This window comes from Mus caroli, unplaced genomic scaffold (genome assembly GCF_978045245.1).
Source record: "Mus caroli unplaced genomic scaffold, Mus_caroli_1 scaffold_15, whole genome shotgun sequence".
NCBI classification, from domain to species: domain Eukaryota; kingdom Metazoa; phylum Chordata; class Mammalia; order Rodentia; family Muridae; genus Mus; species Mus caroli.
Window position 1 is genome coordinate 73,882,107 of NW_028227270.1, and position 22,537 is coordinate 73,904,643.

General features: G+C 44.9%; 1 protein-coding gene across 5 annotated transcripts in view; it reads right to left on the minus strand.

Annotated features, from left to right (window-relative positions):
- The window catches only part of Rnf144b (ring finger protein 144B), a 142,617-nt gene that overhangs the window by 16,321 nt on the left and 103,759 nt on the right, over window positions 1-22,537 (minus strand). For 3 of the 5 annotated variants that reach the window (XM_085831114.1, XM_029468249.2, XM_021180309.3), the window contains exons 3-4: window positions 10,956-11,060; window positions 2,603-2,663 (exon numbers count right to left, since the gene is read on the minus strand). In XM_085831114.1, coding sequence (XP_085687240.1) covers window positions 2,603-2,663; window positions 10,956-11,060 — 166 coding nt within the window. Of the gene's footprint in view, window positions 1-2,602; window positions 2,664-10,955; window positions 11,061-12,708; window positions 12,842-22,537 lie in introns of those variants that run through there. The other 2 variants (XM_085831116.1, XM_085831115.1) reach the window with 2 other exon arrangements.

The following is a 22,537-nucleotide window of genomic DNA, read 5'->3' on the forward strand; positions in this document are numbered from 1 at the left end:
TTCTCTTTAATATGGCCATGTTGGGCATCCTACCTAGGTGAGTCCTGTCTCCTGGAGGATGTCTAGAGAAAGGAGGAGCCAAGACAAGGGGAAGCTGAAGGAGGATCTGAACTAAAGGAGATGGATAAGGTGTGTTGTGTGGAATTTTCAGTTTCTATACAACATCCTAGAACCTAGGAAACTAAGGGTGGAACCTTCCAGAAAAAGATGTGGAGTAAGATGAAGAGAAAGCAGGTGGTGCTGTTGTGCTTGGGCCACTCTGGGGTACAGGACACATGACCCCGAAGAGAGAGAGTGTGTCTGCCAAGAAGGGCTGTGAAGGATATGGCAGACCATCCTTGTCAAAGAGATGGACTGATGCTTGAGGAAATAAAAAATTATACAACTTAAGCTTTTTATAAGTAAGACACTTATAATAAAGTCATGTGATCTTAGACTAACCTTAGCTTCCTCTTTTATGAGATGAGAATCAAATCTATTGTCAATGCAAGAGATCCACAGTGGGGCAGTAAGTAGAGAAAAATAAATTCTATGCATAAATAAAACCATTTGATCGACTTACCATGGATGAACACAGAGAGAGGCAACACCACCTATAGTGACACCCTGGCTACAAAGCCTGCCTAACCTTTTGTAATTAGACAGACTGCACTACCACGTGGTATGAAGGTGTCACCAGCCTTAACGAGAGCTGAACACTGGGGGACTCAAAAAGTCCCACGCAGCCAAACGCCACCAGGGGGAAAGAGTATAATCTGTTCATTATTAGCGGGGCGGTGGTGGCACACACCTTTAATCCCAGCACTCGGGAGGCAGAGGCAGGCAGATTTCTGAGTTCGAGGCCAGCCTGGTCTACAGAGTGAGCTCCAGGACAGCCAGGGCTATACAGAGAAACCGTGTCTCAAAAACAAACAAACAAACAAACAAACAGTCTGTTCATTATTCTCCAAGTGTACCTCACTCAAAAGGTTACTAACTCTACTTGGATGCAAAGACCTATTTGGCCAGCTAACTAAAGAGTGTTCTGTTTCCATTAACAATGTGGCAATCATTACACCCATGGCAATATGAAAATGCTTGCTAAAGAGTGTTATGATGATGTCATTTTGGGAAAGGGGGACAGGAGAGGAACAGAGTGCAGTGTAAAGGTGATTGGGCTTTTCATTATCAATAACAATATGACAGAGGAAAAGGTTATAGGACATGGCTTATAGATACTAATATCAACCTTATCTCACATCGGCTCTTGGTCACTAGGTTTAAAATCAACCAAAACCACACATTCATCAGGAGAACCAATCCACAGAGTGTTTTAACTTTGGGAATCATTACCACTTGTCTAATATTGAGTTGTTATACCCACCCCATGTGTAAACAATAAAACATGAGCCTGCTGCACAGGGATGGGTAGTGTAGTAGAGTGGATGGTGGTAGAGAGAGGAAATGCTATTATGTGTGCCGCAAGAAAAAAAAATCTGCTATACCAGCCTTATGAGTTTAGTTGGGTGATCCACCCATGACAGAGGGACAAAATGGCCCGGAGTTCATAGACCGAAGGACCAAGGCAGGTTTTAGCTGAAGGAGGTGAATGGCATCCCCCTGCCTCAAGACTCCCTTCGACACCCCTCTTCATGCTCCCAGTGCTTTTCTTTCTTGTTTCCCTAAACACATCACCTTTCAGGGTACTTGGGAAAAGCAAAGGAGACAATGGTGACATCCCTAGCAAGCGCTGAGCATCGCAGACAGATGTCCATGCCCTCTACACTTGAGGCAAGGTGACAACTCCACATCAAAACACTGCTCCTCAGATGGTCACTCTATGTTTCTTTCTGACTAGGGCTGGTACTACGCTCGGCAAGACTACAGCAGGCCTATGCGGGATGCCTCAAGTACTAAAAAGATACAGTTTTCCGTTCAAGACTGTTCTAAGGGTGGGAATGGGGGAATGGCATCCTCGAAAAGACCTGTCAGAGACAAAAGGAATGAAAACACACTACTCCCTCCAGATAGATGGGCTCTGTAGGGAGAGAGGCTGCAAAAATCCCTCCACCGCCAAAGTTAGAAAGACAAATCAGCCCAGCACTCTGTAAATTCTATTAGAATAGCACCTATCCAAACGCCTGGGTATCACCATGACTACAAAAGCGGTATCAGAAGGCGGGGCATCGAATACTTTATCACGAGGACCAATAGCAATGCTTCGGCTGGTTAATGTTTGAAAACCGATTTTCAGGAATGAGAAAAACAATGATAAAAAGCCTGTTTTGAGAGGTTATTTTTCTTTGTGTTATTATTATGAAACCAGCTCACTTTCGAAATACCTTTCTGGACCCAGTCCAGATTAAAAAAAAAATACAAAATAACCAACATAATGAAAAATTCATTTCCTGCTAGTCTGCATTTTTTGGTTTGAGCCCCCCACACCCCCAAGCTGTGGCTGGAACAGTTGATATTGGATGTGCCAATTGCTGTTTCCACTTCTTGCAGCCCCCTTGTGGTTCTGTCGACAGCCCACAGTGGCCTTAATCTTTCATGAAGCTCGTGTAAAGACGGTCTGCGTCAAAGCTACGTTCACCATGGGGATAAACAGAAGAGTGTGTACCTCGTTCAAACTTGAGCCGCTGATACAGCTGAAACTCATCCAGAGGCACCAAACAGGCAATCTGCAACAGAGACAGTAAGAGATGAGATCCTGGTCAGCGGAGGGCCCCAAGGTGCCAGCCCTTTCCCATAGCTTTCTCCAACTTGGCTTCTACACCCTTTCTCTGCGTTGTCTGGAGGCCATTATCTCTACTTGATCATGCAGCAACACATGCAGTAATCTGCACACTGCCCACTGCCCCCATTAGTGATGAAGTTCCCTGATTGCCTCCATCCCTTGGTCAGCAGCTACTGACCACATTTTGATATCTGGGTCTCTCACATTATTTGTGTCAGGTATCGAAAGAGGCGCTTTCCTTCTCTATGCTCATGGAAAAAAAAAAAAAAGAGAAACTTTCAAAAGACCACTTTGGATCCGAGGTCGAGCAGGCAGTGCCTCAGCAATTACGCCAATTCTGTATGCAGAGATGGTGTGCTCTGTGTGATACCAACTTTGGTACTGACTAAAGTCGCTTCACTTACACCACACTGACACGTGATGCAGTAGCATCGAGAGTCTATCTTATGACATTCCTTGTGACTAGCATCCTGTGTCCTCTTCAGACAGCAGAATGAACCACGGGTTCCTAGTAAACAATGATGACTCATGCTAACAAAGACACTTCCCATGAAACATCTTGCCATCTCAAAGTCAGAGGGAGGAAAAGCTAACTGCTCTTAGAAACTGGAATTCTAACACTGTTAGTGCCACTGATGGTGATGTATAACTATAGTGATGTTACCCACTTACAAATGAGAGATGGAACAACTGGAGATCAGCCTCCCAGAAATCCAATGAGTTAATGTGGGCCCCTCCTCTTGGCCTTGATAATTCCATCAGGAAACTATTAAACTACTATACACATACATTGTAATATACATTATGTACTATGTAGTACATATGTGTACATAGTATAAACTATAGATACAATTTTGTTGCAAAATACATTTAAATAAAAACACTTTTGCAATTGATAAAACAAAGCCTGCTTTGAGAAAACCATAGTGAGTTGATGTTGTAACTAAAATTGCATTTAATAAATACAATAAATATTTTTTTTTTGACACAGGGTTTCAGTGTGTCACCCTGGCTGTCCTGGAACTCTCTCTGTAGGCCAGGCTGAGAGATTCACCTGCCTTTGCCTCCCAAGGCATCCACAACCACTGCCCAGCATACAGTACATTGTAAAAGTACATTCAAAATCAAATTATGTACCTCAAAAGCAGACTCAATCTGTTTATTTCACAAATCAGTCAAACCAAGTTAACAAAAAAAAATGAATTAAAGATCACAAAATAAGCAAGTTTAGCCTCCCTTATACCAACTAAGCTTGGCGAATTCAGTCCATTCTGAAGAATGTTCGTTCCCCCTTCAAGCTTTCTTTCACCAAACTGAAAACAAAAATGTGCTTTCATTGGGTACCTTAAGTAAACGTTCCTTAGTAAGAAAAATAGGACCAATTTCAAACTGTGTGTATTTCGCTACAGTTCTGTTAAAAGTATGATTGGACATGATCAACAAGAAATAAATGAGATTATAAAGGGCTATCTCATGCTCTGCCTTTATCCTCTTTTTTTTTTTTTGCCCAACAAAGATATTCAAAATTGTCCAAAATCACATTACAATGCTCTTTTGGATTTTTTTTCAGACTTAATTTCAGACTTAAGACATGTCATAAAGGTTGGATGAAGACTTCCTGCACGCTGCTCTCTCAACTTCTCCTTAGGGAGAACCTCGTACCAAAACCAGCATTAATTATTAAAAGAATGTAGTTGAAATTGGTATAATTCACCTGAATCAGTGCCAGGACTTACTAAGATTTCACACATCCTCCAGCTAATGCCTTCTCCCCGTCTGGTACCCAACCCAAATCATAGCCCTCTGTCTAGCTGCAGGGTCTCCTGGGCCCTCGGTGACAGATGACAGTTTATCTCTCTCTCTCCTTCTCTTCATGTGTTTGAAATGTACGGACCAGCAACCTTCATGCTGTTCTTCAACTTTGCTTTGGTTGCCCTCAATGCCTTCTTGTGATTAGATTCAGGTCGTGATTTTTTTTTTTCAGGGGTGTAGGGATATCAGATGTGACTTGGAGGCCCTCAGGAGATACATGGGGTGAGGATACTGGTGATTAACAGCTTGACTTGATTAAGCCAGATGTCTCTGTCCTTTGCAATTTGCATGTGTCTTGTAGGAGTGCTTTAATTCCGGATCATTTTTTTATAGTAGGTCGGCCACATGTGTGTGGATGCCTAAAGAGACCAGAAGGGGGCACTAAGAGTTCCTGGAGCTGGATTTAATGTCTGTTCTGAGCCATCCAACCTGGGTACTGGGAACCAAACTTGGGTCCTCAGGAAGGACAGGAAATGCTTTTAACCACTAAGTCATCTCTCCAGACCTTCAGTCAAAGATACTTAAAATAGCTAGCACCCTTTCAACAATTGGGAGACGCACAAGATAAAGATAAAGGCCTTATTAAAGTTCTTCAGTCATTGGGTACACAGATGACTCTGTGTGTGTGTGTGTGAGAGAGAGAGAGAGAGAGAGAGAGAGAGAGAGAGAGAGAGAGAGGACAATGAGAGAGAAAAGGTTACACATGTAAGTACCGTCACTGGTTCAGGGCATTATCTCAACAGGTTTTGTGTAAGGAGTTTTCCTGACTTTAAAGCACAGGATCGTGAGTTCTAGTCCCACACCAGGACTGTGGAGTGGTGACTCTATTATTCTGAGATGGCTTGGGACCAAAGGCCAGTGAGGCCACTCGAGAAGTCTGTATCTAGCTGTCCCGTAGGGAGCTAGATACTGTCTAAAGCAGATATTTGGACTGACAAAATTGAGGAACTTGGGGCAGGAGGAGAATTGGAAAGTATGTCAAGGGTGAGCGATGTGGCTTCTGCCATGAGGAAGCCCAGCTTGCCCTCAGCGTGCGTGCTAAGGTGAAAGAAAGTGTGCCAGCACATGTAGAAGCCATGCACAGGCTGACTGTGTATCTCTAAACAGCTGAGGAGAAATGAGGAGCAGGACAGAGCTTTCTTTATCACTGTTTGCTATGACCATAGTACAGAAACAAGCACCCCACCCACATTAACCTTAACCTTGTTTTAAAATTTTTTACAGAAGGAAGGAAAAGAGGAGAGGGAACAGGAGGGGAGAGTGGAACCCGCTCATCACAAATATCTACACTGTAAGTAATAGGTGTGGCCCCCCTCCCCCTAAGAAATGTGGGCCATGCAGCATATATTCTTTTGAATGAGAACATTAAAATGGCATAGTTTAAATTTTTTAAGTTAAGGACAGGCTTCAGGGTGCGCCGCCTATTGGTTTGTAAAGTCAGGCCAATAGGAAAGAGAAGCCAAGATTTTTTTTTCAGGTCTAGCCCTTTAAATCAGCTGCTTAAAAAAAAAAAAAAAAAAAAAAAAAGTAGAGAGAACCAGATTGACAAGCCAGTAGACTGCAGAGATGAGTACAATTGGCAGTGAGTAGATCACTATGACCCAGGGAGCAAGGTCTGGGCCACTTCTGAGGTGCCGTGACTTGCAAAAATGGAAGCAGGAAAGCCCACTTGTTATACCAAGGCTAATCACAATGACATGGAAACCAGTGATGTCTTCTGCCCCAACCCAGAAAAGCACGGTGCCTCCTCCTAACAGAGCAGAAAGGGCACCCACCATTCATCTGAGTGTAACAAACACCTAAATACTAGAGGCCAAATCCTGAATGGAAAGCGCCAGAGGGCATCAAAGCAGGACCAAGATCGCTTCTCAATTTACTCCTGGGCCAGCCTCTGGGTTAAACGCTTCTGAGTGCAGCTGAGTCGGATTCAACCAGAGAGCAGCTTAGCTCTCCTGGGCAGCTTTTAAAGAGCGTAGAGATTTTTATCTCCCACTTACATGGGGGCTTTAAATACATCTAAAAATGAGGTTTTAAATGTGTTCAAAAATAAATTTCAGCTGGGAACCCCAAAAATATCTCTTCGCTCTGCTTTGGCAGAGTCCCCTGTCCCTTCCCTCCCACCTCCAGAATTTAGTTTTTCTCCAGCCGGCAAACATGCCAATGGATGGGTATTAGAGACACAGTTGGTCCCTTCCTGTTTGTGCCCTGACCTCCCAGTCATGGGAGGAGTTTCCCTAGCCTGGCCTGGGTACCTTCTCTTTCCCCCTCCTGCTTCCCACCACAGAAATGGGAGGGAAGAGAGTTAAAGGAGCGATGGCCAGGGCAGCGGAGCGTTCCTACAGCGCCAGCGGCCTCTCCCAAAGCCACCTTAAATAAACACATGATCTGGAGGAAAACTGTATTTATTTTGCACGTGTAGCCTCGGAGTCCTTAACTCTCCTCCTCCTCCTCCTCCTCTTCCTTCTCCTCCTCCTCCTCCTCCTTCTCCTCCTCCTCCTCCTCCCCTAGGCCTCTGGGCTCTACACTCCAAATCCATTCCTACCGAAATTCTGAGCCCTTGTTGCTGGCAAGGCCAACTGTCCCCACCCTGCCTCTGGTGCATACTGTGTGGCATTGGAAGTAAAAGCCAGGCTGGTCGTTTTAGAGCCCCAGGACTTGGAAGGAAGCTCGGTGTGTGAGAGGCGGCTGAGAGGCTCATGCCTGCCCTCCCCTGCCAGCTGGCAGCTCAGTTGCCTTGGCCACACAGTGACAGGTACTGTTCAAGTGGTTCGATATGCTTGTCACTGGAATGTCACAGGGCACAGACAGCCTAGGCTCTCCAGGCGGAGTCATGCCACTTCTCCAACGCTGCAGGGAACTGCTGAGGTTAAACATCGCCTTTCAACAGAGAACTTTATTTAAAGTAATGCTGACAGAAACAACAATCTGTGCCCTGTATTTATAATTCCATGTTGGACAAGGTTCCTGGTTCCGATACATGGGAAAAGCCTGCAGAGCAATAGATGAAAGTACCAGGTGATGCAATGGAGGAAAACTTGACTTTCCCCGGGCTCCCAGAAAGGTCACCTCTAAGCTGCGAGCCACTGTCCATCATGGGACTTCTGGGACACTGAAGAGGAAGCTGCAATGTTCTCCCGCCTCTGGTGGAAGTTAAACAGGGCTCGAACCGGGGCATTGAATGCTTTACTAACGAGGCTATTCTTGACAGACAAACATGAAGAGGCAGAGCCACAGCTGAGCCAATCTGGAGGATTCAGGAAGACAGACAGAGGGAGCAGAGCCAAGTGGGCAAGCCGGATCTACCCAGGAAAGCAGGCACACAAAAGAGATTAGCCAGCTGCAGCCAGAACCATTCCTAACACGTATGGTTATGTGTTACCTCTGACGGTCAAGCATTTCTCTCAAGTGAAAGGGAGAAATGGGTTGAGGTGGTGGGATCCAGTCAGGTGGCATACGAATGAGCCCCGCTGGGATACAGTCAGAACTGCAGAGAATGTAGGCCACACAGTAGCTGGCACAAGGATTCCATCCGAGGAAATCTGGGTACCAGGAAGGTACCCAGCCCATCTGTGTGTGGCATCTCCACTTTTAAAGGAAGAGTTCCAACTAAACAGATGTAGCTACTTAGATCTCCAATACCATCTTCTGTTCAGTTCAAAAGTCAGAATGAAAACACCCACCCCCTCCCAACTGCCATTACAAGGTTTGGAAGCCGTGGCAGGTTGTTTAAGAACTTGACTCCTGCGTCTGACTGCTCATCTCTAGCTGGGCTCTCTGTAAAGCCAGTGAGAATAGGAATGGCCTCTGAGTACCCTGGAGAGTCTTATTCATCTAAGGAGAAAAGGGCTTGATGAATTTTGAAACTGCTCAGTTTGGAGTAGTTTTGTTCTGTTTTCTCAAATTCACTATGAGATTATATGTGTGTGTGTGTGTATATATATATATATATATATATGTATATATATATATATATATATATATATATATATATGGGAGAGAGAGAGAGAGAGAGAGAGAGAAAGAGAAAGAAAAATATCATGGGCTTGTTTGCTTTTAATATAGCCTTAAAGTAAAATTGCTTTTGGAAGAATAGCTAGATACAGCCAGAAACCACCAGAAAGGAGTGTGCCCTTGGGGAAGACTGTGTAGCAGGTGACCAGGAAATGGGCATGCAAGGACAACGGAAAACCGGAGGTCTGTTCTAAACACATCAGCCCTCGCCGCCAGCCTCCAAGACATCAGTGAATAGTGCTACCCTGTGAGGTCTGTGAGGTCTGGGACAACACTGTGCAACTAGGCTTTCTTCAGTGACAGAGACGCTCTGCTCTGCGCTGTCAATCAGGTAGCCATTAAGTGTGAGTGGCTACGAACACTTCAAAGCAATGATTAAGCAGAGGACCAGAAGAACTGAGTTTCTTTCATATGCTTTTAATTAATATACCACTAAATATCCACACCGGACTGGCAACTGCCAGGCTGGGCCTGGATTCATAAACTTTGTTTTAAAGCCTCAACCAAACTGTTCGTTTGTGTTCGCTTATAGATTTTCTTCATACAGGAATGAAGTAAGATTTCACCCAAACCCAGGTTTTACGGCCTATCTTATATCTCTTGTGTTTCACTTGCATAATTATCCACCTCACTATACGTTTATGACCTCTCTGCCAGGACAGAAGCTCCCCCAGGACGCTGCTGCTCAACTGCCCGGGCCTCTCCTCAGTACCAGGCACAGGGTGGTACTGGTACCTCATGCTCTCTCTATTTATTCTTGGACTAGTCAGACATCAGAGGAAAAAGTCAGAAAGGACAATGCCAAGTCAGATGCTCTCAAATACTGGGGCCTCGTTTTAAGAACAGTTCTGTTGGGCTGGAGAGATGGCTTGGCAGTTAAGGGCAGTGGCTGCTCTTCCAGAGGTCCTGAGCTCAGTTCCCAGCAACCACATGGTGGCTCACAGACCATCTGTAATGGGATCTGATGCCCTCTTCTGTCTGATACCTTCTTTGGTCACGCAGGCATACATGTAAATAGAGCACTCATATACATAAATAAATAAATAAATAAATCTTTCAAAGACAGAAACAAAACCCAGCTCTGTTACACAGCACGCGGTGTCCAGAGCCCCTGGTGGGTCATTTCCCATGCCTGCCTCTTCTGTTCCGAATTGCAAAGCACTGAGGTCAGCAGTGGTCCTTGGAGGAGTGGGGTGGTAATGGGGGGGGGGGGGGGATGAACATCTTCAGTATCATCTTTTTAGCAAAACTTAGACTCCATCTTTTTCTTAAGATGAGTTGATTCTACACCAACCTTCCTTATAGCCATGTTTCATAAACTGCACACAGGACAGACTGAATCAGGGCAGGAGTAGCTAGAGCACTTCCTCCCTGCTTCTCTTACAAAGCAAAGGGTATGTTAAAAAAAAAAAAAGCAAGCAAATGTATTCAGAAAGATGTAGACATACACACACACACAGATATCCGCCTGTATATCTATTCATATCCACCCGAGCTTCTGACTCTCCAGTCTTTTGCTGCACATTTCTTCTGCCTACTTTGCCCCCTCTTAATGCTACGTGACTGTGGTACAGGAGAACTGGATTAGAATTCCAGTTCTTTCTGGATCGGTCCCTTGAGGTAAGTCACTTACAGCCCCTGGGCTTCAGTTCCCGTATCTAAGAAAACACCTGACTTTGTGAGGCTTGTGGGGAAGATTAGCTAATAATACCCAGGCCAAGGAAGGCCAGGAGGAACGCCTGGGGCCGGGCAGGTGTCCTGTCAGGTGTCCCCTGTTTATTGAGTGGACAGTTTATTTCATCGGTTTCTCGGGAGCCTTCTTGGAAGATTGCATGTTCTCTTAGACAAGAGTTCATTATGCTCAGGTGAATAGGCACTGAAGATCCAGAGGCAGATTTCAGGGCAGGCACGAGGGAGGGGGATCAGACAAAAGCGATGAGATAAACTATAACCTGGAGTCATAGGAAAACCTGCTCCAAGAGGATAGACTTATCTGATGCCCAAGGCAGCCCAGCTGTGAGGCCTCCCTCTCTGCTCTTTGGAAATCTTTCAACCTCAGACCAGCTCTGTGGGAAGCTACCCTAGGAAACAAACTTATAGAGAACCACAATCGCTTATATACTGTATAACTCACTAACTTAAGCACCTTCCAAGCCCTACTCTTGACCGGTTTGATTTCTAGCATCTTGGCCTGTTTTAAGAGCTTCTACAACATGCAAGAAGACATCCATAAACGGAGCTGAGATAAACGGCCGCGCTCACAGCTTGTATAAGGATTCCAGCTCCGAGTGGCAATAAGACACTCCTTTAAAAAGTTAACCTCCGCTAACTCCCTAGCAGGCAATACTTAAGGGTCAAGATGTAGGAAATAGTTCGGCCAGGAGGAAGGAAAGGCCGTGGCATGCATCCATACCTCGGTTTCCTGCAGGGTCCCGTGGTTTAGGCACACCATGTCAGGACAAGTGATAGGAGATCCACAGCCTTCTCGGATTGACAGCACCATATACTGTTTCAGGCACTATTAAAAAAAAAAAACATACAAGTAGATATTTTAAACTCTGGGCCCATTACAGTAGCACAAGAGTTATATAAGAGAGCATCCACTGCCTCTTCCTAAATTGGCTGTCTTGGGGTTCTTGTCCCCAGGAATCATAAGTTATCACAAGTGTGAATACTAAAGAGCCATCACTTTGGAAAGAATGCAGAGCCAGGCAATTAATTATACGTGACTTCATCTTAAGAGTTTATTCAAGTTAGATTCCTGTTGGCTCGCTCAGTCTGTCCACCATAGACTGGAAAAAAAGAAGAAATGCTTTTGCATTTACAGCAAAGACCTTCATAATTTCCTTTCTTTTCAAAGCTTATTCCTGGGCTGGAGAGATGGCTCAGTGGTTAAGAGCACTGACTGCTCTTTCAGAGGTCCTGAGTTCAATTTCCAGCAACCACACGGTGGCTTACAACCATCTGTAAGGAGGTCCAGTGTCCTCTTCTGGTGTGTCTGGAGACGTCTAAATTGTTCTCATGTACATAAGATAAGTAGTTCTTAAAGAAGAAAAAAACAAACTTACTCCCAGTCCTCCACAGAACATGCCCATGGGGGGTGGGGAAGGCAGAGCAGGATGAGTTCCTTGATCAAGTGGGACCAATTCCCGATTGAAAGTATTCAGAACAAGTGTCACGTTGCTGGCATGCATTTATCCTATAGTTAGGTCTGCAGTGATCACAAACAGGCGCCTGGTTTGTATTATTTTCCTAGCAGACACTCCAATAGCCTGAAGGTGACTTCAGGTGCATAATACAATGTCTGTAGTCTGCACACAAATACCATGTAAGCCATTTTACAGAAGCCATTTGCATGTTTGCAGGTTTCGGTATCTTGTGAGGAATCTCGGGCCCACTTCCCACCAGACACCGGGACTACTGCGGCTCCAGCTGATAAAACGCAGAAATCCAAAATCTGGCTCTTCAGTTTCTATTAATTAAATCCTGATTGGTGAGCCCTCATCCGTTTTTATGGCAAAACAAACAAACAAACAAACAAACAAACAAACAGCCAAGCTCAAATGTTTGAGGAGTGTCTCAAAGGCAATCTAGTCAATGAAGAAGTGACGCATAAAATTTATATATAGTGAGTTTAGATCTTTTCGAATTCATATACTTACATATCAACTCTTTATAGTAAAAGCAACACTGTTGCATAAACCGCTGATGAAAGGCTCCTGGTCAGAATGTTTCACAGAACTGTGAAATCTGTGACATTTACTGACCTCTTGAAATTAATTTTTTCCATGTGACAAGGAAGGCCAGGCATAAATATTGTATCTCACTTAAAAGCATGTTTTTTTTCTAGTTGAAAAGACTGTTAGACACACCGATGACCTGATAGCCAGGGCCAACAACTTAAACCAGATTTGTGTCCCTTTGGGAAGTTAACAGGCCCCTTCCCTGATGAATGTCTTCAGTCACACAAAGCCCAGAAACTAACTTAAATATCCATCATGAACTACTCAAACAAATTTTGCTGAATTCATACGATGGTATACTGCAAAATCATGAAAGGGATTTTCAAATGGTAGTTAGAAGACAAGAGAACATGCCTGTGATATAGTATAACACAGAGAGAGAGCACGCCTCAGGGAGCCCATGTCCACCCCAGTCACTCTTACCCTGTGAATGGCCTCTTGTGGTAGATATCAAATATTAACCTTTACTTTCATATTCAAGAAATGGGTAACAGTTACCTGCCCTAAAATTTACGATAGCAAACGTGGCTTGGTCCCGGGAGCTGAGTCCTAGGAGAAAGTAGCATTGGGGCAATGTGGAAAAGATCTCTGACAGGCAAAACCCCAGAGGAATTATACACTAGCTCGCACAAAGGGTTGCCTACCAGACTGCTTCTGGAGACTTCCCAGGCTCCCATTGGTCACATGCTTCCAATATTATTGTCTTTGCCCTCTCCTGCCAGCTGCCACACACAGAAACTGAGGTAAACAGGCTCTAAAAATACACATTCTCTAGGCCCGAGGGGAAAGGGCTAGAGGGAAACAAGGCGGTGCGGTGCGGTGCGGTGCGATGAACTTCAGAGCCCAGCCTCTGAGGTGGACACCCACTGACAGTGGGGAAAGACTCCACCCAGGACCCAGACTGGCTGTCCCCATCGTGTTTAAAGGTCCCTAACTCCCTGCAAGGAACCAGTGAAAGCTACATGGGGCAGAGCAGCTGAACAGACAGAAAAGATGTACAAACAGGCACATCCCACCAGCCTGTAAGACAAGGTTCTCCTTAGGACTTTTTAGGGGTAGAGAAAAGGCTTTAGTGGTATATAGTAACTAGAGAGATACCACATACAAAATAATCATTTAAATGTACACTGCAAATTTGCACAGTGAAATATTAAGATTCCCCATTGGCTGCTTAGAGCAGATGGCTCTGTTTGCTAATGTCAGGTCCGTAACACATCAGGCAATGAATTTAGAAGCTTTCCACTCAAGTATTCCCGTATCTACAAAAATGACGGTGTGTCACGATTTTTAGGGGAGAAGTCGGAGCTGTGTGCACACCCCTTCCTTTTCTTCTAAGAAATGCTTGTTGGGGATGGGGTTGTGTGCGTGTAGCTTGTTAAGCAGCTGGGCGCTCACGCACTTGGGCCATCCTGCCATCGGAGTGAACGTGCACTTCTTGAAGCAGAGGAAGTCAGTCCTCATCGTTGCTTCTTACATCTTCCAAGTGCCTTGTATTCAGGTCTTCTGTTCACTTCCGCTGAAAAATGTCACCTCAAACCCTCCGTTCACTGTTCCCTCTGGCTAGAGAAGCACAGAGAATCGAAAGCATTTTAAAAGAACCGATGTCCATAACAGACAAGCCAAACACAGTTAACAATTAACGAATCTGGAGGAAAAAAAAAAAATAAAACAAAACCTGGCACCTAGCTTACACATAAAGAGCAGCACATAAAACTACCGCCATGTGTCATCTCACACAGATGCAGAGCATCCCACTTGAGCAGCAGGCAGATCTTGCAATTTTCTGATCAGCCAACAGAGTCTGAGGGGGATGTTTCCAAAACAACATTTCAAAGCCCAGATGACTCATGCAAGGAAGAATTGTTTCTTTCGTGTAGTTCCCTTTCATGTACATGGCTTGACAGAGTAGAGACAAAGACTTTAAGACCATAAGGGTCATAAATAATATCAGAGACTCCTCTTCCAACTCATTGCACAGCCCACAAGGATTCCGATAGGTTGTAGTCAAGCGTCCAGCCACCAAACACATGGGGAGCCAGGTGACTTGTATTGTTCCTTCCAGCTCTGCCTATGACTTATGTCAATGGAATTTTTCAAGGAAGGGTTTTTTTTTCAAGGCTGTTGCTCACACTGTATCAAAGGACATAGCATTCTTCACAAGGTGTTCTCCCCTGCCATAGAGACATGGCAAAAGCTTGCAATGTACCCACCTAAGAGACAACTATGGGCGTAGACAATACTGTTGTAGATACACAAATGACAGGGCAGATGATAGTTAGCTAGATAGATGACAGATAATAGATAGTAGATAGAAATTTATAGACGATAGATTACCAATATCATTAATATTAATGATAGATGATTAGTGGATTACAGATCACAGGTAGATGATAGGTAGATAGGTAATATATAGATGTATAGATGATTGGTAGAAAGACCAGATTTATGGATGACAGATGTTGTATTTGCGTGTGTGTGTGTGTGTGTGTGTGTGTGTGTGTGTGTGTGTTCTGGACTGTACTTCTCATTTCCCCCCAGAGCTTCCATCCATGCTACCTTGTCAGAAGGCCTTCTCAGCTAAGAAGAAGAATCGTCCCTAATCTAGTTGATGTGGTATACCTTCCTCAAATCATGGAGCTACCGTTGGCATCTACTTTCCCTGATAGAAGACCTTGATCTTGTCTTCTGCAGAATCCGAGGAAAGACAACGCCACGCCCAGACACATCACTGGACTCTGAGTCCCTTTCTCATAAGCATTATGACCATGCTTTGATTATCGTAGCTTTGTAGTGAGTTCTGTAAGCTGGAGGTGTGTTCTCTGACTTTGTTTTTCTTTTCTGAGATTCTCTGGACTGTTCTAGTTGTTTCTGTTTATAACACTTGGCCACATGAACAGTATCAAGTGTTCCAATCCAGTACCTTTTCATTTATTTGGTCTCTCTTACCAATAATGTGTATTTTTCAGAGCATATGTTTTACATAGTTTCATCCATTCCTTGGTCTTTCAGTCCTTTGGAAATTATTGGAAATGGAGTTTCTTTCCCAGTCCCATTCTATCAATCCTTGATAGGATGGAGAAACACCGTTGACCTCGTTGCATTGTTCTTGTCTTCTGCCACCTTGCTAAACTGGTACCTGAGATTTTAAATCTGGGGTGATGGTAAGGCACAGCCATGCCTAAGAACCCACCATCTGACCCCGTCCCCGCCTTACCTCTGCCCCGCCCCCCCACCGCCCCCATCTCCCCGAGTATTACTCTGAGAGATACAGTTATGTCTTTCATTGCTGCATGTGTGGCTTAGCAATGGTAACTGAGAAGAACCTCAGAGAGCAGACACCCACAACGGAAACAGGCATTAGCTAGTTCCAGGCAACGAGTGGAGGAAACTTAAAGGGGAAATGACATAAAACAACACTGAAGTAATTTTAATTTAAAGAACCTTAACTACTTAAAAGCAGTTCTGCTACTTTTCCTGGAAAGGGCTACAAGAAGGCCACCTCGTAAGTCTCAACAGTCAATGTGGAAAACTAAATCCGGGTTCCACTCAGAAGCGCCTCCAGTTCCCACCAACGGAGAGCAATCAGACACTTCTGTCTTCACCTCAAGTGATCAAGAAATACCTACATTTGGTGACAGGAATAACTAACTGGTCCAGCCTTCACAAGGAAGCCATGAGATCTGAAGACTGGAAGAACATTCCAACAGAGCAGATGTCTCTCATGGTGGACACCTGCTTCCAGCACAGATGACTCAAGAAGTCTTCTGTGGACCTCAGAGGCTTTCCCTTTGCCCCATCGGGGCTTAATCTCTTACCAAATCCTACTCTAGTCCAAAGGAGACTCATCTGGCCCAGCCGCTACCTATGACACACAGAAAACTCCCATGGCTCAAGGAGAGAAAACAAAAGGGCTTGCCAAGTTTACATCTTTCTAGTTCCTCCAAGGAAGCATTACCCTCAGAGCTGCGAGGCCTTGGCTGGCACCGGAGCACCAGCACTGACCTGACACAGGCCGTGAGGATAAGCATGCCTCACTATTCCACACGGCCAAGACTGCTGTGCTCCTCCGTCTTCCTCTCGTGAGAGTCCTGACCTGAGTCTCTTCCTCAGTGCCTCTCAGCCTCTCAGATATGAACACAGTCTCAGTAATAGGAAGGGAAATAAAAGCCAAATTGATAAATGTTCAGAAAAATCTTTCCTGCCACGATTAAATAGAATACAGCCATCCAGCCTTGTCTATGCGAACGCAGGGAGCACTACCTTCCTCTGGAGAATCCGGCATGAGTATCCAGATCATGTAACAAACACGAAGCCAAAAGCACTGGGACCAGCTGTGCACCTGAGCAGGCATTCTCTGGATTGTCGCCTTGATCATCTCAGGCATTGAGCTAGTGACAGGAAGGTGACAAGAGAGCTTACGTCTGGAAATCCCTCGCTGCGCTTTCACAGAAACTCCGAAACTGGTATCATCCCATTTCGCACGGACCACATGAAGAACTGAGCCTCAATTCTCGTGACTAATGCTTACAGAATTTGAGGTTTAATCCCGCATCTAATTAGGTCTCTTGTCCTGTGTCTTCTGACTACACTTTTAAAATTACTAAAACTTTTTGACATACGCTGTATTCTCATTACGTTCCTTCCCCTCACTCCAAGTCCTCCCAGATCCTTCCCACTTCCCTCCCCTGGCAACTTGCAAGTTCTCCAAAGCACAGCTCTGCTCACGTTTAGCTCTTCATGATCACGGGCTTAAGTGATCACCCTGTCTTTACCGATCACAGAGCAGAGGGTGGTAGCTGTCCAAACACGAAAACTGCAGTCAGGGGCTTGTGGAGAACTTCTTACCAAGCCACCAAAGTTAGTTTACTGATTTCTCCCCATTTTCTCTGAGCCTGTCCCCTGTCCCCATTCTACCCCTGCACTAGTGCTGCCTCCGTGCAGAAGGAACCACAGAGCAAAACGCAGGCATTAGGGGTCCACAAGATGCAGCTTTGGGGAATAGACCCTAAGATAAAGGAGGCAGGGTGTGGGAGCATGTGGGGACCCAACCAAACCACAAGGGAGAGGTCAGCAGAAGTTTCCCAAGGGGCAGAGCCTGAAAGATGTATAGCAGATTGTTTGATAATGATGTTTGTGGGACCCTGAGCACCCCAAGAAGGAGGTTCAGCTTTGTGGGGGTGGGGAAAGAGGAAGCAACAAAGAAAAATATTCTGGACCATGTAGCTGGCAGTTGGCCTGTGCCTGGACAAGAGCCTACAGAGAAGCAACAGGCAGAAACTAGACAGAGTGCCACGAGGACAGTGACAAGGGAAAGACAGAGCTGTCCCAGGCTTTATTTTCAAGAAAAGTAATGAGGACAGGTTTGGCATAGAGTGGAAGACAGGCAGAAAGCAAGCTCGCTGGAGGAGGGCGGGGAGGACGAGGAAGAGCAGCAAGGAGGCCTGGGCAGTACCAGGCCTTTCAATTTCTGAAGTATGACAGACCCCCAACTTCACCATCTGGAGTATATAATTCATTTTTATGTCCCGTTTCTGTTCTTTGTTACCCATCAGGCCAGTGATAACAGGTTTCTTAAGGTGTTACTCTTCTTATCCAGTTGTCAAGGTAAGAATGCCCATGTCCTGGGCTGGTGAGATGGCTCAGCGGGTAAGAGCACTGACAGCTCTTCTGAAGGTCCTGAGTTCAAATCCCAGCAGCCACATGGTGGCTCACAACCACCCGCAATGAGATCTAACACTCTCTTCTGGTGCGTCTGAAGTCAGCTACAGTTTACTAATGTATAACAATAAATAAATCTTTGGGCCAGAGCAAGCAGGGACTGAGCGAATGGAGTTGACTGGAGGGAGCAGAGGTCCTAAAAATTCAATTCCCAACAACCACATGAAGGCTCACAACCATCTGTATAGCTACAGTGTACTCATACACATTAAAGAAAAAAGAAGAAGAAGAAGAAGAAGAAGAAGAAGAAGAAGAAGAAGAAGAAGAAGAAGAAGAAGAAGAAGAAGAAGAAGAGGAAGAGGAAGAGGAAGAGGAAGAGGAAGAGGAAGAGGAAGGAGAAGAAGGAGAAGAAAGAAAAGAAAAAGAAGAACTTCTATGTTGAAGTATGTCCTTTGTGCTGACAACCAGGTTCCTTTATTCATGTCATGTAGTGTCTACACAGATCACCTGCTCCTACCTCTCAAAAGGAGGTGACTGGTGTCTCCATGTTCTTCTGCTAGAGAACCCTTCCTTTGTTATTCTAGTGCACTGGCTGGTGATGTTATCCTCTGGTTGACTCCATCCCTCGTTCAACCCACATGTCCTTAGCTCTGAGACGTGGCCGGCTCGTCCAAGCCACGTCTTGGGATTGTTATATTTGCCCTCTGCATTCCTTACGTTTCACAATACTGTGACAAAATAGGTGACTGAGATGACTCAAGGGAGGAGGGGTATGTTTAGGCTCACGAGTCTGCCAGTTTTTATGCATCCTAGGTAAAAGAGAGGCATGGTGGCAGGAGCAGCAGCTCAGTCTGTGACAGCTTGTGCACATAATGGCGGTCACGAAACAAGAGAACTAGGCTACAGTCAGGAAGTTAGGCAGAGCAAATTATTCTTAAGAAGGTGTACTTTCTGACTTGTCCATCTCTGTCTCACTCTTCCTCCTTCCCCTCCCTCTATTTGAGACACTGGGCACTGATCATTTTCTATCCTCTCACCGGGACTATCTCCCCTGCCCCCACACTACATGTGCCGGCACATAGACTTACATGTGCATGCATTTTGGAGTCCCATTATTATCTGACTTCTATACTTACCCAGCATTTTTACCATGCACTAAATCTCGGGCTGTTTGAAAAGTGGGTTTTCATGCAATTGTTCACCAGTATGTTCTAACCAAGTCAGAATTATTCCTCATACAGCAAATTCTTATTAGATGAAACCCAGGCAAGATTTGAGGCCATTCTCTTAAGTGACAAGCCACACAGGCATCCAGGAAGAGGACTTCTTTGTTGGGGTGGGGGAACCCAGGCAACCAAAGGTACCTTCCAATTCTAGGGTAGTACAGCTATGACAAAGTCATCGGACTCCTGGGACTGTGGTTTTCCGCCTTTCTCTTCCTCCCCTGACACATTATTTACTACTTGCCTTGAACACGTGAGTAGCAAGCACAGGGCCTGGATGAGATCACAAGGCCAGGAAGCCAGTGCCTTCTTGAGTCATCTCTAACCTATTTCTCATGCCATAGCTATTCACTCTTATCCCCCAGATGCCACCTGACCTAGCAGCCACCTCGGTTGTCAGGAGGAAAACAACATCAAAACCGTCATTTTAAGCCAGCGATTTAACCAGTAGATACAAAAGCCATCACATAATCATTAAAGCAGACATAAACAAAGAGCGCACTGATGTCACTTTACCCGGCACAGTTAAATTCATTTGGCTGATGGCTGACTACTCAAAAGCAAAGCTGGGGAAAAACATTCATCCAGCCTTGGGTATCTATTCGAGGTGAACTCATGTAGCCTAGACTCGGAACCAGGATGCATCTGTCCATCCATCCAGGATCAATCAAAAAATGTGGGAACCAGAACAGGAGGATGAATGATTACAAAGCTTTGGAGGTGATGTGGTCAGGAGAACAGAGAAGAGTTCCAGGATGCTGTGCTTCCTTGTTTCTTATACTTCCAGTGAGTTCTAGGTAAAATTTACTACAAATGGCCGGGTCTTTTCACCATTGAAAACCAAACCAAAAACCAAACGAACAAACAAACAAAGAAGCCAACGCCTCCAGACTGACAAATAATGATGGCTCCAGAAAAGTCCGCCAAAGATGTGGTCATTGCTTCACCTTTAGAGTTGCCCATCCAATGTTACGATCATTTTTAGAGTTACAGTAATCAGTGTGAATGCCATATGGTTTTTTTTTTTCCCGAATCTGTTCTAAACCTGGTGTTTGCTTTGTGAACATCTGTGTACTGTATATATTCTGTACAGTTACATGGGCTGAAATATTAAGCTTGTTTGATAGGATAAAAGTATGTATTGAGTACTTCTTTGGTAGCCTGATTGTGTTTTGTTTTGTTTTGTTTTGTTTTGTTTTGTTTTGTTTAAAAAAAAAAAGGTTTAAGCCATCCCTTAACTGAATATCTTATCTTAACTAAATAAAATATCTTACTGATGTTTTATTTTTGTTTTTGTGTTGTGACTCCTGATCTACTTTTGGGATTTAAGTTTAAAAGTGCAGCCAAAAGCCACAGTGTATGTGTGAGTGTGTGTGTGTGCGTATATGTGTGTCTATCTACCTATGGCAGATGGCTGATGAGGAAGACGGTCAAACTCACATCTCCCCAGCATTCCTTGCTCTGACACAGTTTAAAGTACAGAGTGGCTCTCTATATAGTGGAATGTGGGAAGGAACAACTGTGGTGCTAGCTTATCCTGGGTCTGGACATGAGCTAGCCCCTTCATTATGATTCCCTCTGATGCCTTCTACACTACCTGACAAAGGGCATTATGAACTCCTCTTGCTCAAAAGCAGAAGTCAGACAGCTTGAACTTGCCCCAGATCTTACACCACTGGATGGCAAAGCCTGCCTGGGTCTGGCTCTCCCATTGCTGTGCCTGGGCTCTCTGACACAGCTGTGCTGTACTACAGGGAAGAATGGGGGAGGGAAAGAGCATCACTTTCCTAATAAAGGCATCAGTTAGAACCCGGGACAGAAGAACCGAAGGTTCTCGGCTTCGTTTCCATTACCAACCGTGTATATGTGTGTGTGTGTGTGTCTGTGCGCGTGTGCATACACACACACACACACACACACCACAGGCAGTTCTTCCTGAATTATGTCTTCCAGACCATCTGGGGGCTTTTCTTAAAGGTCACCCATCAGGCCCTGAAGGAAAAAAGGGCTTGATTGAAGAAGTTGTATGTTTTCTCTCACTTTTTAAACACTGGAAAATCCATTTGGCTGCAAAAACTGAATAGTAAAAAAAAAAAAAAAATTCTGACCACCCCGAGCCAAAAAAGGGAAATGGAAAAGGTGGGGAGATGGTTGGACTCTGTTTTCTTTTCACTCAACGCGTCCCGTCTTTAATCTGGAAGGTAAATAGGCCATGCCCAACATACCAACTCTTTCCAGGTGAAATTATCTAGGTTATAAAAACAAGCGACAACTGTGCTCCCATTATTCTTCATTCATGGCTGGCAAGGTGTCCAAAGTAAACCAGAGGCCAGCCCTGCCCGCCAGAGAGCAAACCCATAATTTCCACCACTTTGAAAACTGACTCTTGGCATTTTCTTCCCTTGACTTAAAGTGTCCAGAATGATCGGAAAGAACAAGTTACAAGAGCTGTGAATGAGCCAGGTGTGATGGCTGATGCCTAGACTCTTAATCCTTGGGAGGCTGAGGCAGGAGGACTGTCAGGAGTTTGAGACCAGTCTGGGCTATATACGAGGCTAGCCAAGGCAATACAGCAAGGCTCTGCCTTTTTTTAAGAAAGAAAGAAAGAAAGAAAGAAAGAAAGAAAGAAAGAAAGAAAGAAAGAAAGAAAGAAAGAAAGAAAGAGAGAGAGAGAATGAAAGAGAGAAAGAAAGAAAGAAAAGAGCCAGAGAAGCTGTGGTGGTTTGAATGAAGCAGCCCCCATAGACTCTTAAGGAGAGGTGTTATGGAGGTGTGGCCTTGCTGGAGTAGGCGTGGCCTTGTTGGGTGGGCGGGGCCTTGCTGGAGGAAGTATGACCCTGGTGTGTACTTTGAGGTTTCAGAAGCTCAAGCCAGACCCAGTGTCTGTCTCTGTCTCTGTCTCTGTCTCTGTCTCTGTCTCTGTCTCTCTCTCTCTCTGTGTCTGTGTCTCTGTGTGTCTCTCTCTCTGTCTCTCTGTGTGTCTCTCTCTGTCTCTCTGTCTCTTTGTCTCTCTCTCTCTCTTCCTGTGCCTGCTGATTTGGATGTAGAACTCCCAGCTCCCTTTCCAGCACTATGCCTGCCTGTGTGCTGCCATGCTTTCCGCTATGCTGATGACAATGGCCTAAATCTCTGAACGGTAGGCCAGCCCCAATTAAATGCTTTCCTTTACATGAGTTACTATGGTCGTGGTGTCTCTTCACAGCAAATAGAAACCCTAACTAAGACATAAGGGAAGTATGGATTTCCATGTCTCCATTATTTTTATTGACAAATGGAAACAAAGAAAAGGGAAAAAGGAGAGAAACTTCTTGCATCCTGTCAATTATTAATTTATGACCTTCTTGAGATATTTAGCCTTCAGACCACAAGAA